The sequence below is a fragment of the Oncorhynchus nerka genome, linkage group LG5 (assembly GCF_034236695.1).
Source record: "Oncorhynchus nerka isolate Pitt River linkage group LG5, Oner_Uvic_2.0, whole genome shotgun sequence".
Classification (NCBI taxonomy): Eukaryota; Metazoa; Chordata; class Actinopteri; order Salmoniformes; family Salmonidae; genus Oncorhynchus; species Oncorhynchus nerka.
Window position 1 is genome coordinate 64,963,727 of NC_088400.1, and position 13,989 is coordinate 64,977,715.

General features: G+C 43.0%; 1 protein-coding gene across 1 annotated transcript; it reads right to left on the reverse strand.

Moving 5' to 3' along the window:
- Positions 1 to 702: 702 nt before the first annotated feature.
- LOC115120220 (cytidine and dCMP deaminase domain-containing protein 1-like) lies at positions 703 to 8,097 on the reverse strand. Its single transcript, XM_029649132.2, has 10 exons — positions 7,845 to 8,097; positions 6,777 to 6,880; positions 4,833 to 5,010; positions 4,378 to 4,740; positions 3,938 to 4,165; positions 3,386 to 3,435; positions 3,049 to 3,218; positions 2,356 to 2,545; positions 2,050 to 2,107; positions 703 to 1,500 (listed from the first exon to the last, which is right to left on the reverse strand). The coding sequence occupies exons 1-10, from the start codon at positions 7,966 to 7,968 to the stop codon at positions 1,400 to 1,402; spliced, it is 1,566 nt and encodes a 521-aa protein (XP_029504992.1). The 5' UTR covers positions 7,969 to 8,097; the 3' UTR covers positions 703 to 1,399.
- Positions 8,098 to 13,989: the final 5,892 nt, after the last annotated feature.

Here is a 13,989-nt window from a genome sequence, read left to right on the forward strand (position 1 = left end):
CTGGAATGTGACTTGGATTCTTCAAGTCTGGAAGAACTATAGTAAACTTAAAGCTACAATCAACAATAGCCTTCATACAACTTTCATTGTAAACTCTTCAGACAAACAATTAGGAAACACGCATTTACAGTTCACTTATACATACAAGCTTGGCAATTTAAAAAAATCTACCTAGTACCATTTCCTTTGAATATACAGTCAGTCCTTTAAAATCTCCTTGAGTTTACTCCTTGAAACTGTCCATTACAGGGGAGTATGAAGAGGCCTTTGAATTTCCAACATTGTTAACCTGTTGAGTGTAGGGGGCAGTAATTTTTATGTTTGGATGAAAAACATACCCAAATGAAACTGCCTATTTCTCAGGCCCAGAATATGCATATAATTGTCAGATTAGGATAAACACTCAAGTTTCCAAAACTTTCTAAATATTGTCTGAGTATAACAGAACTGATATTGCAGGCGAAAACCTGAGGAAAATCCAACAAGGAAGTGCCGAAGACAAATCTCCCAGTTCCATTGCATGCCTTCCCTCCATTTAAAGGGATATCAACCAGATTCCTTTCCCTATGGCTTCCATATGGTGTGAACAGTCTTTAGACATAGTTTCAGGCTTTTATTCTGAAAAAGTATCGAGAAGGATCACATCGCATCAGTGGATGCCTTGGAGCAGACTTTCTCTCTCTCCTATTGAAAAAGCTATGATCCGGTTGAAATATTGATTATTTATTGTAAAAACAAGGCTTGATTATAAAAAACGTTTGACATGTTTCTACGTACTTTACAGATACTATTTGGAATTTTCGTCTGCCCCGTCGTAACCACTCGAGCCTGTGGATTTCTGAACATAACGTGCCAACCAAATTGAAGTATTTTGGATATAAAAATAATCTTTATGGAACAAAAGGAACATTTATTGTGTAACTGGGAGTCTCGTGAGTGCAAACATCCAAAGATCAAAGGTAAGCAATTCATTTTATTGCTTTTCTGACTTTTGTGACCAATCTACTTTGCTGCTAGCTGTTTGTAATGTTTTGTCTGCTGAGAGAGAGATGTGCTAACATAAATGCTTGGATAGCTTTTGCCGTAAAGCTTTTTGAAATCTGACATGCCAGGTGGATTAACAACAAGCTAAGCTGTGTTTTGCTATATTGCACTTGTGATTTCATGAAAATTTAATATTTTTAGTAATTTAATTTGAATTTGGCGCTCTGCAATTGAGCGGATGTTGACGAAAATGATCCCGCTAACGGGATGGGTGCGCCAAGAAGTTAAAATGCATCCTTCCTTACTTGAATCACTGATCAATATGCGATTGGATAAATTAAACGTTTCCAATGCCAACAAGAGCCTGGGGACCGTAGCCTGGTGAAACCAGACTGAAAGATACAGGTACCATTGTTCAACAAACAGGGGAAAGGTCTGGATTTGTTGCCGACCGTAACCTCTTATTGGATTGAAGGGCCTGTTCAGGCTGTCTCCCATGCTTCACCTCACATCCATCTGTAATCATAACAAGACATGGTCAGAGGTGGGACACATTGCAGAGTCAAATCAGAGACGGTTAGAAGGGCTGATCCATCATCTGTATTGTGGTGATTAGGTGGCGACATGCACATTACATTTGCGCGAATGGCAATATAAATTCAACAAAAAAAGAAAACATCCTCTCACTGTCAACTGCGTTTATTTTCAGCAAACTTAACATGTGTAAATATTTGTATGAACATAAGATTCAACAACGGACATAGACTGAACAAGTTCCACAGACATGTGACTAACAAATGGAATAATGTGTCCCTGTTAGTGTCTTAATGACCGTTCCACGGGTGCATGTTCATTAATTGAACAAGCATGGGAAACCGTCTTTAAACCCTTTACAATGAAGATCTGTGAAGTTAGTTGGATTTTTACGAATTATCTTTGAAAGACAGGGTCCTGAAAAAGGGACTTTACTTTTTTTGCTGAATTTAGTAGAGAAGGAGAAGACATGACTCTCTACAAAGTGACAAATGTCATGCTAACTAAATGGTACAGAGAAGGACAACTCACTGGCTAGATGAAGACCAGCATGTTCAGCGGCTCTCCTGGCTAGAGAGGACTTCTGCCACTGTGACGAAAACATGTAAACACTAAAAAAATTGCATCTGTAGAAAGCACTATTATAAGTATACCTCAGTAGCCTAACGAGGAAAACACAAGGATAGGTAAAAGCTGAATGGAAAACATCTACGAGGAATCCATCCAGGTTTTCCCCTCATCAGTACAGATTAAGAAAATATGAGAGGAATAGACTATTGAGATGCTTCTACACCCATAAAAAAAACTATTCATCCGTCAATCAATGTAGGTACTCACAATGAACTTCAGGACTCCTTGGAGGCCGTGGAATCTGAGGTAGGAGATGTCTCCCTTGTCTTTGCCGCTGTCCAGGTCAGTGGTGTAGATCTGCTTGATCCCAGCTCCTCGGATCAGAGGGACACACTCATCACACGGACACTTAGTCACAAACAGCATGGTGTTCTCCTCCTCACGGATCTCTTCACTCCTAGAAACGACAGTCAATCACATTTATTTACGTCATAAATCCTCATGCCCAGCTACTAATTCCTGCCCCCTGGTCCGACTTCTCGGACGTACCTCCTTGCTTCCTCTCCTTGCATCCTCTCTGCCATCTCCGCTGACCTGTAAGGACTGGACAGGTCGAGAGCAGATATACCCATGTACCCATTCCCTGTATTTCCTTCATGTACAGATGTAGAATCTTCATTTCTGCAATGCAGGAAATGTCAAATGTGTATGTGTATTTAAGGTTTAAAAGGGCTTCTGAAGTTTGCCAATTCCATTTTAAAAATGTCAATACCTTACGAAAAATGTATCAAAACTTACAAAAATGTCCATTAATTATAATCCACATTTCCTGTTGCTGCAATTAAGCTCCTACATCTGTACCCTGTCCTCTCATATCAGTGGAGATGAAGGGTGGATATAAGGGGAGGAAGTCACTTAGGAGTATTGAGATGGGGACCATGTCTTCCCTCTCCTCCTGACCTGAAGGTGAGTGCGTTCTGCTCAGCGTGGATGATGTAGCGGTACTTCCTCTTCTGGCGGTCCTGCTGTTTGGTGTCCATCTGGGGGTACTGTCCGTACTCTGAGCCCACTGGGTAGGCGTTGTACCCACAACCCACCAGGTACAGCCGCCCCGTGCCATCACAACCACCCTAAAACAGATGAGCACAGAACACAGGGAATGTGTTATTCATTTTTCACATTGAAATCTTTGTTACCTGCCTTTCCACTTTATTTTTGCCATTATATTACAGAGAAAAAAATACATAATATTAATGTATAGTTATGAGCTTAGAAAATACAATAATGGTTTACTCACGGATTTCCCTTCTGCCCAAATGACAGCACCAACCCCAACCTTAGGGTCCTCTGGAATAGCAACAAACAAGTAACAGTCAGACACGTTCCAACTGTTTAAACCTTCAGACAGGTTGAACCACCCATCACAGCTTGTCCTGTTAGCCTTAAAACAAGAACATATAATAAACCCTTTCAAAAAATAAAATCTTCATTTCTTGAGTGATCGGCTGACCAACCAATCAGAGAACTCCTTTTCATAGCTGCTGTCGCTAACCACTAATGAAACTAGAATGCATTTTGGGATACTTTCTGTTCATCGGACACCCGATACCCCCCCAGGGCAACACATCTCTCCAACAAATATGCAGTCAACCATGGGACGTTATGTCATAACAATAGTCTCGTCATAACAATTAGTCTTCTCTCCTGCATTTTTTTATTTTTATTACTTGGAACTCCTTTATGCGATTCCCCACAAAATGTGGTGACATGTCACCTTTACAAAATGAGTTCCTAGTTTGAATGAGTAATCTGGCTAGTATATAGACTACTAAACAGATATTTCAGATACCTGTTCTGTAGGCCAACAGTCTGGCCTGTACGATGCAGTGTCTGGCAATCTCCTGGGACACTCCCTGAGGCTGGGGCTGCTCTGAGGTTGCAGGCTGGGAGTCCTTCTTGTAGAATCCATGCTGGAGAAGAGGCACACTAGCAGCTACTGAAGCCAGAACCCCGACCAGCTCCCTCATGTTCTGACGCAGGTTGGAGAAGTACGGCTCCGTGCAGAAGTTCTCCAGACCTGTAGCAAGACAGTGTCAAATCCTCATCTATAAACAGTATGTTTACCATTCATTTAACAGTATCTAAACAACAGATGGCGTGGCACGTGGCCTCTTGAGCAAAGGAGATCCTCAAACCTACCCATCTTGAGTTAGCCAATATAGCCCAAATACAGCTAGCCGGTGAACAAAAGCTTGCTAACAAGTATGGTTGAATGATTGTACTACAGACCTATTTTGGTGAGAATGTCACGGTGGCACTGTTCGTGTGGGATTAGGAACTCTTCAGAGAAAGTGTCCAGGTTCCGTCTCCTCTGCTTCCTGTAGAAGTCCCCAGCGTCCAATTCGGGGTCGTCCCCCGACACCCTCTCCATGAAGTCACACCCCCTGGAGGTCTCCTCCACAAACTGCTGCAGGCCAGGGGCCACGGGCTGTACCACCACACTAATGTGGGGCCGGCTGTTGGACTTCAGATTCTCGGACGCAATGGCGTCCCGCATGGCCTCCTGGGAAATGGAGTCCGTCCCATTAGGCCTGACCGCTAGCAGACTCATCTCAGGGTCACCAGGCCAGAAGGAGATGCGGCTCACCCCAGCTGGAGATGACAGACAAGAGACAAGACTTTACAAGTGATCTCTGTGTGTGTGTGTGTGTGTGTGATATATATATATATATATATCTCCTCACCATTGATAAGCATCTTGAGGCAGGTAGCGCAGGGTCTCCTAGAGAAGTAGAGGTCTGAGGCAGCCAGCCTGGGCCCGTGTCTGATCACAGCTACCTGCCCCACATGGAGCTCTGGACCGGAGCAGTGGAGACCCACCACCCTCTGGTCCCGAACCACCACCAGGCCTGTACCCCGCGTCTGACACACAGAAACAGACAGGAGATAAGGGAGAAAAGTGATGATGCATATCATATAATTGATGATGCTCAATATGGTAATTTATTGCATGTTATCTATAAAAAAAATATAAAAAAATTGACACATACACCTGATAGGTGCAGTGAAATGTGTTGTTTTACAGGGTCAGCCATAGTAGTACAGCGCCTGGAGAAAATTAGGATTAAGTGCCTTGCTCAAGGGCACATCAACAGATTATTCACCTTGTTGGCTCAGGTATTCAAACTAGCGACCTTGGGGTTACTGGCCCAACGTTCTAACAACAATATGTAATGGCCGCTACACAGTGCATTCGGAAAGTATTAAGACCCCTTGACTTTTTCCACATTACAGCCTTATTCTAAAATTGTTTTTTAAATAAATGTTCTTCATCAATCTACACACAATACCCCATGAAGACAAAGCAAAAGCAGGTTTTTAGAAATGTTTGCAAATGTATTAAAAATAAAAAACTGAAATATCACATTTACATAAGTTTTCAGACCTTTGTAGAAGCACCTTTGACAGCAATTACAGCCTCAGTTCTTCTTGGGTATGACGCTACAAGCTTGGCACACCTGTATTTGGGGAGTTTCTCACATTCCTCTCTGCAGATCAACTGTACACCGTAGGGATGGTGCCAGGTTTCAACCAGACATGATGCTTTGCATTCAGGCCAAAGAATTCAGTCTTGGTTTTATCAGACCAGAAAATCTTGTTTATCATGGTCTGAGAGTCCTTTAGGTGCCTTTCGGCAAACTCCAAGTGGGCTGTCATGTGCCTTTTACTGAAGAGTGGCTTCCACCTGGCCTCTCTACCATAAAGGCCTGATTGATGGAGTGCTGATGAGATGGTGATGAGATGCTTGTCCTTCTGGAAGGTTCTCCCATCTCCACAAAGGAACTCTGGAGCTCTGCCAGAGTGACCATCGGGTTCTTGATCACCTCCCTGGCCAATGCCCTTATACCCCAATTGCTCAGTTTAGCCGAGCGGCCAGCTCTAGGAAGATTCTTGGTGATTCCCAACTTCTTCCATTTAAGAATGGGGCGGCAGGTTAGAGCGTTGGACTAGTAACCGAAAGGTCACAAGATCGAATCCAGCTGACAAGGTAAAAAAATAATAATTCTGCCCCTGAACAAGGCAGTTAACCCACTGTTCCTAGGCCGTCATTGAGAATAAGAATTTGTTCTTAACTGACTTGCCTAGTTAAATAAAGGTAATATATATATATATTAAAGAATGATGGAGGCCACTGTGTTCTTGGGGACCTTTAATGCTGCAGAAATGTTTTGGTACCCTTCCACAGATCTGTGCCTGGACACAATCCTGTCTCTGAGCTCTATGGACAATTCCTTTGACCTAATGTCTTGGGTTTTTGCTCTGACATGCACGGTCAACTGTGAGACCTTATATAGACAGGTGTGTACTTTTCCAAATCATGTCCAATCAATTGAATTTACCACAGATAGATTCCAATCAAGTTGTAGAAACATCTCAAGGATGATCAATGGAAACAGGATGCACCTGAGCTCAATTTCAATTTCACAGCAAAGGGTCTGAATACTTATGTAAATCAGGCATGTTTTTTATTTTATTTTTATACATTTGCAAAAATTCTTAGCCTGTTTTCACTTTGTTATTATGGGGTATTGTGTGTAGATTGATGAGGGGGAAAGGCTGTAACAACAAAATGTGGAAAAGGGGAAGGGGTCTAAATACATTCTGAATGCACTGTAGGTCAAACTTACAAAGTCATTCTGGTTTATGTCTTCTGGTTCCTCCTTGGGGAAAAGTTCCATCCATAAACTCAGCAGGGTGAAGAGGTTAAACTTGGACAGCCTGGGTCCATGACCTAAAAACACACCATAGAAAAACAGGATTACAAACAGGGAAGGCAAGTGAGTTTTTTGTCCACTAGATCTTTGCTGCTCCCAAGTGATAACACATTGAGCTCAAAGAAATTATTTAGGTTAAAGCAAACATTGGGCAGACATTTGCTTCCTCTTCCCATTGCAACTTTGGAGCACTGACATAGAATGTGAAACTGTTGGCCAGTACATTTCTCTTCAAAACATGTATGTGACTCTGGCATTCATAGGGGAGAACAACCAAACGGATGCCTGATCCAGCAACCCTACTATTACAGAGCAAGCCCAGCTTACCTGTCCGGTGCCATAATGCTCAAGACTTTTTTGCAGAACCAGTAACATGAACCTTGGAACGTCACTACCCCGAAACCAATGCCATTTATGTTTCAACTTCAATGGGGTGACAAAATTGTTACAAAAAAAATAGGACCTGTTGTAATGGTTTTGATATGATTCATTTCAGAAATTCTGACATAGATAAAGATGTAGTATATTTAATTCAACTGCTAATAATACTAGGTAAATGTCATATTCACAAATGGTCTAGTTCAAAACCTAACTTTTTTCACTTTATAAATTAGTTTAAACAACATGGCACTACTCTAACTAAAATGAAAAACAATATGATTTGTTTGTTTAGGATTCCTGGCAATGTAAATAGTTTGTTTGTATGCTTGTTTGCATGTGACTATTCCTCTTTTGTTTGTTGATATTTGTTAATTAAAATTACATTTAAAAATCTTAAATGGGGTGACGTCAGACAGTTGATGATCACGTTTGAACGTTTCTCGACAGTTACTAGGTAGGTTACAGACGTGTGGGTTCAAACTAATAAAAGCCTAGACGGTGACACAATTACGTCTTTATTTTTAGTATGCCTCAAAGCTCATTATTCCGTGTGAGTAGCAATATTATATCGAACAGTAAAAACATTCGCAGTAGTCTCACCTTGTACTTTGGTGTCGGTTTGTGTGCTGGCTTCCCTTACATCGCGATATCCTTTACAGTTGCATGAAGCGGCACAGGTTGGTTTAAAATATTGGTTCGACTGTACAGTATCCGTCGTTGCCATTCAATTAATTGAATGTCAAATGTAGCAAACGTCACCAGTCAAGGCAAATACGTATGATGATTTGATGCTGTAGGTTTCTGAACAGCGAAGCTAGGCTTCTTCCTATATCTTCTGACGTAGAACAAATAGGCGGAGCTCGTCTTTCACCCAACACCCAGAACTGTCAAACGCAGTGTGTTTGTTGTAAATGTTCTGCATTCAATTCAATTTCAATTCAATTCAAGGGCTTTATTGGCATGGGAAACATGTGTTAACATTGCCAAAGCAAGTGAGGTAGACAACATACAAAGTGAATATATAAAGTGAAAAACAACAAAAATTAACAGTAAACATTACACATACAGAAGTTTCAAAACAGTAAAGACATTACAAATGTCATATTATATATAAATATACAATGTACAAATAGTTAAAGGACATAAGATAAAATGAATAAGCATAAATATGGGTTGTATTTACAATGGTGTTTGTTCTTCACTGGTTGCCCTTTTCTCGTGGCAACAGGTCACAAATATTGCTGCTGTGATAGCACACTGTGGAATTTCACCCAAAAGATATGGGAGTTTTTCAAAATTGGATTTGTTTTCGAATTCTTTGTGGATCTGTGTAATCTGGGGGAAATATGTCTCTCTAATATGGTCATACATTGGGCAGGAGGTTAGGAAGTGCAGCTCAGTTTCCACCTCATTTTGTGGGCAGTGAGCACATAGCCTGTCTTCTCTTGAGAGCCATGTCTGCCTACGGCGGCCTTTCTCAATAGCAAGGCTATGCTCACTGAGTCTGTACATAGTCAAAGCTTTCCTTAATTTTGGGTCAGTCACAGTGGTCAGGTATTCTGCCGCTGTGTACTCTCTGTGTAGGGCCAAATAGCATTCTAGTTTGCTCTGTTTTTTTGTTAATTCTTTCCAATGTGTTAAGTAATTATCTTTTTGTTTTCTCATGATTTGGTTGGGTCTAATTGTGCTGTTGTCCTGGGGCTCTGTAGGGTGTGTTTGTGTTTGTGAACAGAGCCCCAGGACCAGCTTGCTTAGGGACTCTTCTCCAGGTTCATCTCTCTGTAGGTGATGGCTTTGTTATGGAAGGTTTGTGAATCGCTTCCTTTTAGGTGGTTGTAGAATTTAACGGCTCTTTTCTGGATTTTGATAATTAGCGGGTATCGGCCTAATTCTGCTCTGCATGCATTATTTGGTGTTTTACGTTGTACACGGAGGATATTTTTGCAGAATTCTGCGTGCAGTCTCAATTTGGTGTTTGTCCCATTTTGTGAAGTCTTGGTTGGTGAGCGGACCCCAGACCTCACAACCATAAAGGGCAATGGGCTCTATGACTGATTCAAGTATTTTTAGCCAAATCCTAATTGGTATGTTGAAATTTATGTTTCTTTTGATGGCATAGAATGCCCTTCTTGCCTTGTCTCTCAGATCGTTCACAGCTTTGTGGAAGTTACCTGTGGCGCTGATGTTTAGGCCAAGGTATGTATAGTTTTTTGTGTGCTCTAGGGCAACAGTGTCTAGATGGAATTTGTATTTGTGGTCCTGGTGACTGGACCTTTTTTGGAACACCATTATTTTGGTCTTACTGAGATTTACTGTCAGGGCCCAGGTCTGACTGAATCTGTGCATAAGATCTAGGTGCTGCTGTAGGCCCTCCTTGGTTGGTGACAGAAGCACCAGATCATCAGCAAACAGCAGACATTTGACTTCGGATTCTAGCAGGGGGAGGCCGGGTGCTGCAGACTTTTCTAGTGCCCGTGCCAATTCGTTGATATATATGTTGAAGAGGGTGGGGCTTAAGCTGCATCCCTGTCTAACCCCACGACCCTGTGTGAAGAAATGTGTGTGTTTTTGCCAATTTTAACCGCACACTTGTTGTTTGTGTACATGGATTTTATAATGTCGTATGTTTTACCCCCAACACCACTTTCCATCAGTTTGTATAGCAGACCCTCATGCCAGATTGAGTCGAAGGCTTTTTTGAAATCAACAAAGCATGAGAAGACTTTGCCTTTGTTTTGGTTTGTTTGGTTGTCAATTAGGGTGTGCAGTGTGAATACATGGTCTGTTGTACGGTAATTTGGTAAAAAGCCAATTTGACATTTGCTCAGTACATTGTTTTCATTGAGGAAATGTACGAGTCTGCTGTTAATAATAATGCAGAGGATTTTCCCAAGGTTACTGTTAACACATATTCCACGGTAGTTATTGGGGTCAAATTTGTCTCCACTTTTGTGGATTGGGGTGATCAGTCCTTGGCATTCTTGGTTGCAATTAAAAAACAATTGTCAGATTACATCTGCATTCCATTATGTCATTTCATTCATGACGTGATAATCTTAAGAAATAAGGCCCGTGGAGGCGTGGTATATGGCCAATATACCACGGCTAAGGGCTGTTCTTAGTTAGGCACAACGAAATGCCTGGACACAGCCCTTAGCAGTGGTACATTGGCCATACATCACAAACCCCTGAGATTCCTTTTGCTATTATAAACTGGTTACCAACGTAATTAAAGCAGCAAAAATAAATGTTTTCTCATACCCATGGTATAGGGTATGAAATACCATGGCTGTCAGCCAATCAGCATTCAGGGCTTGACCCTCCCAGTTTATAATAAAGAATGGTATTCATTAGGCTACTGTCTCTAGGATTAGAGAATGTATGTGATGGCCTCTAGATGGCAGCATAAGGACATGTTTGTAATTATCTGTCATTGCTCATATGAATGTTCAAATCAAAAATATATGAAGTCATTTCTAATGCACCATCCAGCATGGTATACAATAATGTAGTTTTGTTTATTTCTAAGTGGTTGCATCTCATAACTTGCAAGTCAATAAACAATTGAATTGTGGCACCAATAGCAACTGTTTCCATCCTAAATAATTGTAAATATTTCAAAATAAATGTAATTGCAAAAATAAACATAAGCAACCAATTATTTCTGAAAAAATGATCTAAGAATACAAAGCGTTGAATTTCAATTTCAGTACAAACACTCGCTTCAAAGTAAATTAGAATGTAGTAATGAACGTTAAACCATTAAAACAATATTCAAAGCAGCAGAATGATTGGAAATGCTGGGGTGGAGTAATCTCAACCAAAGGAATGCAAAGAATCATAAAACACGGGACGAGATGTTAAAAACTGTCCATTGTGCCAATAGATGGAATGCACTCACATGAGATTTGCCGTGATGTTGACAGAGTGGCATGGGAGGTTTATTTCTTAGACTGGGGTAAGATGTCAATTTTGGGACACATCCTCAGTAGTGTGCCTTCGAATCAGTGGGTGTTTCGGCCTTTAATCACTAAACACCCTCATCAAAGGTGGCCAGCTAAAGGGTAATCAAGCCTTAGCTTGTGTCCCATGCCCAATTAAGATGTCCCACGGGACTATGCAAGGCAGGGGCGTCCTCTTCCCTGAGCCAGCCATACAGCTGACCGCATACCTCATATGCCCTCCTCAAGTTGGAGGGATCTGAATTGGGTTCTCAGGTGGGGGTGGGGGTCATGAAGTTATAGCCCAGCAAGGGTCCTTCCGTTTGATCCAGATCCACTGGCTGCCTCTTTCAGCTGCTTGAGAAACTGCTCTGACGGTCTGCCGCAGAGCCTGTCCATGGATTCCAAGTTCTTTCAGCAACCTGATGATGGAAGAAGCCACGAATCCTCTGCATCCCACTTCAACTGGCCAGACCTTTGCATTCCAGCCACGCTGAGTTGCGTCTGCTGCCAACTCTGTGTAACGAAGTTTCTTACGCTCGTAGGCCTCTTCAACCGAGTTTTCCCACGGGACTGTGAGCTCTATGATGTACACAGCCTTTCGTGAAGGGGACCAGAGTACCATGTCTGGCCTAAGGTTGGTAGAAGCAATCTCTGGTGGAAAAATGAGTTGCTGGCCAATATCGACAAGCATCTTCCAGTCCCGGGCCATGGCTAGGTGTCCAGTTTCTGGCTTTGTAGGAGGATACTTGGGCCTTTTCTGTCCCTCCCGGATGAATGTTGTTGTTTTGACGGGATTGCTTGTTTTTGGAGGTAATGAATTGGTTGCACTCCTCTTGGTCTCAAGTGCTGCAGCCAGGCTCTTGAGGACCTGATTGTGCCTCCAGGTGTAGCGGCCTTGTGAGAGGCTGGTCTTGCAACCTGTCATTATATGCCTGAGAGTCGCTGGAGCTGGGCAGAGGGGGCAGGTCGAGTCCTCGCCATACCATTGATGTAGATTTTTTGGTGATGGAAGCACATCATAAACAGCTCTTATGATGAAACTGATGTTGCTTGCCTCCATTTGCCAAAGCTCACTCCAGTTGATCTTTCTCCTCTCCAGGCCTTCCCACCGCGTCCATTGCCCTTGTTTAGCAAGAGAGACAGCCTTTGCACTTCTTGCAGTCTCCTCTTGTCTGCGCACCTCCTCGACCACCAGCTTCCTGCGTTCAGATGTTGTTGCCTCATGGAACGTTGGTTTGCTTGCTGCCAGGCCAAAGCCTCCTCTTCCATGCTGGATATTCCCCACAATGTCTTGGTGTCTCAGGGCTGATGTTGCTTGCTGCACAGCCTTGGATGATGTCCATTTCCGTCCAGTTTGTAGGAGAGGTGCAGCCTTGCTAATGGTCTGGTCTTTGGAGTCCTTCAATGTCATCTGAAGTCTTACTTTAGAGCACTTGTACTCCTCCGTTAGACTTGTAAGAGGTAGTTCAAGGACCCCTTTGCCATACAGGCCGATGTTACTCAGGCATCGTGGGACACCCAGCCATTTCTTCACGTATGAGGTAATGGTTCGCTCCATCTTCTCCACTGTTGTTATTGGGACCTCATAGACGGTGAGTGGCCACATTACCCGGGGGAGAAGTCCAAACTGTAGGCACCAAAGCTTGAGCCTCCCAGGCAGTAGGGTCTTGTTGATGTTCTCAAGACCGTCGGCGATGTCCTGCCTTACTTGCTGCACTTGATCTTTATCCCGGAGGCTTTCGTTGTACCATCTACCCAGGCTCTTGATGGGTTGCTCAGACACCGTTGGTATCGGGTCATCTCCAATGCAGAACCTCACATCTTTAAGCTGTCCCTTGACTATGGAGATGCTTCGAGATTTGCTTGGCTTGATTTTCATCCGGGCCCACTTGATGTTATCCTGCAGTTTTGCAAGTAGCCGCCTGGTGCATGCTGCAGTGGTGGTCAGTATAGTCATGTCATCCATGTATGCTCGGATAGGTGGGAGACGGAGCCCTTCCTTAGTTCTCTCACCGCCGACCACCCATCTCGATGCCCTGATGATGACTTCCATGGCCATAGTGAATGCCAGAGGAGAAATTGTACAGCCTGCCATTATGCCTACTTCCAAGCGCTGCCATGTTGTTGTGAAGTCAGGTGTTGTGAAACACAATTGCAGGTCTTGGAAATAGGCCTTTACCAGTGTAGTGATGGGTTCTGGTACGTGGAAAATGTTGAAGGATTCCCAGAGGAGTTCATGGGGAACTGAGCCAAAGGCATTGGCCAGGTCGAGGAAGATGACATAGAGGTCTCTCTTGTCCTTCTTAGCGGTTTGGATCTGGTGCCAAATCATACTAGTATGTTCCAGGCAACCAGAGAAACCAGGAATGCCTGCTTTCTGTACAGATGTATCAATGTACTTGTTCCTTTCCAGATAAGTGGACAGCCTCTGTGCTATTATACTGAAAAAGATCTTCCCTTCGACGTTGAGAAGGGAGATTGGTCGGAATTGACTGATGTCTGTCGCATCCTTCTCTTTCGGGATTAGCACACCACCAGCCCTTCGCCATGCCTTTGGTATTATTTCCTTCTGCCACACTATCCTCATGAGCCTCCAAAGAAAGCGTAGGACATCCGGGCGTTCTTGTAGAGCTTGTATGGTACTCCATTAGGACCAGGAGCAGAGGCCGCTCTTGCTCTTCGGACAACGTTCTCTACTTCCCTCCATTTTGGAGGGTCAGTGTCCAGATTGAATTCTGGTGGTTGAATAGGTGGGATGTCATGTGGGATGACTATCTGCTCATGCCTTTTCATGTCCTGGT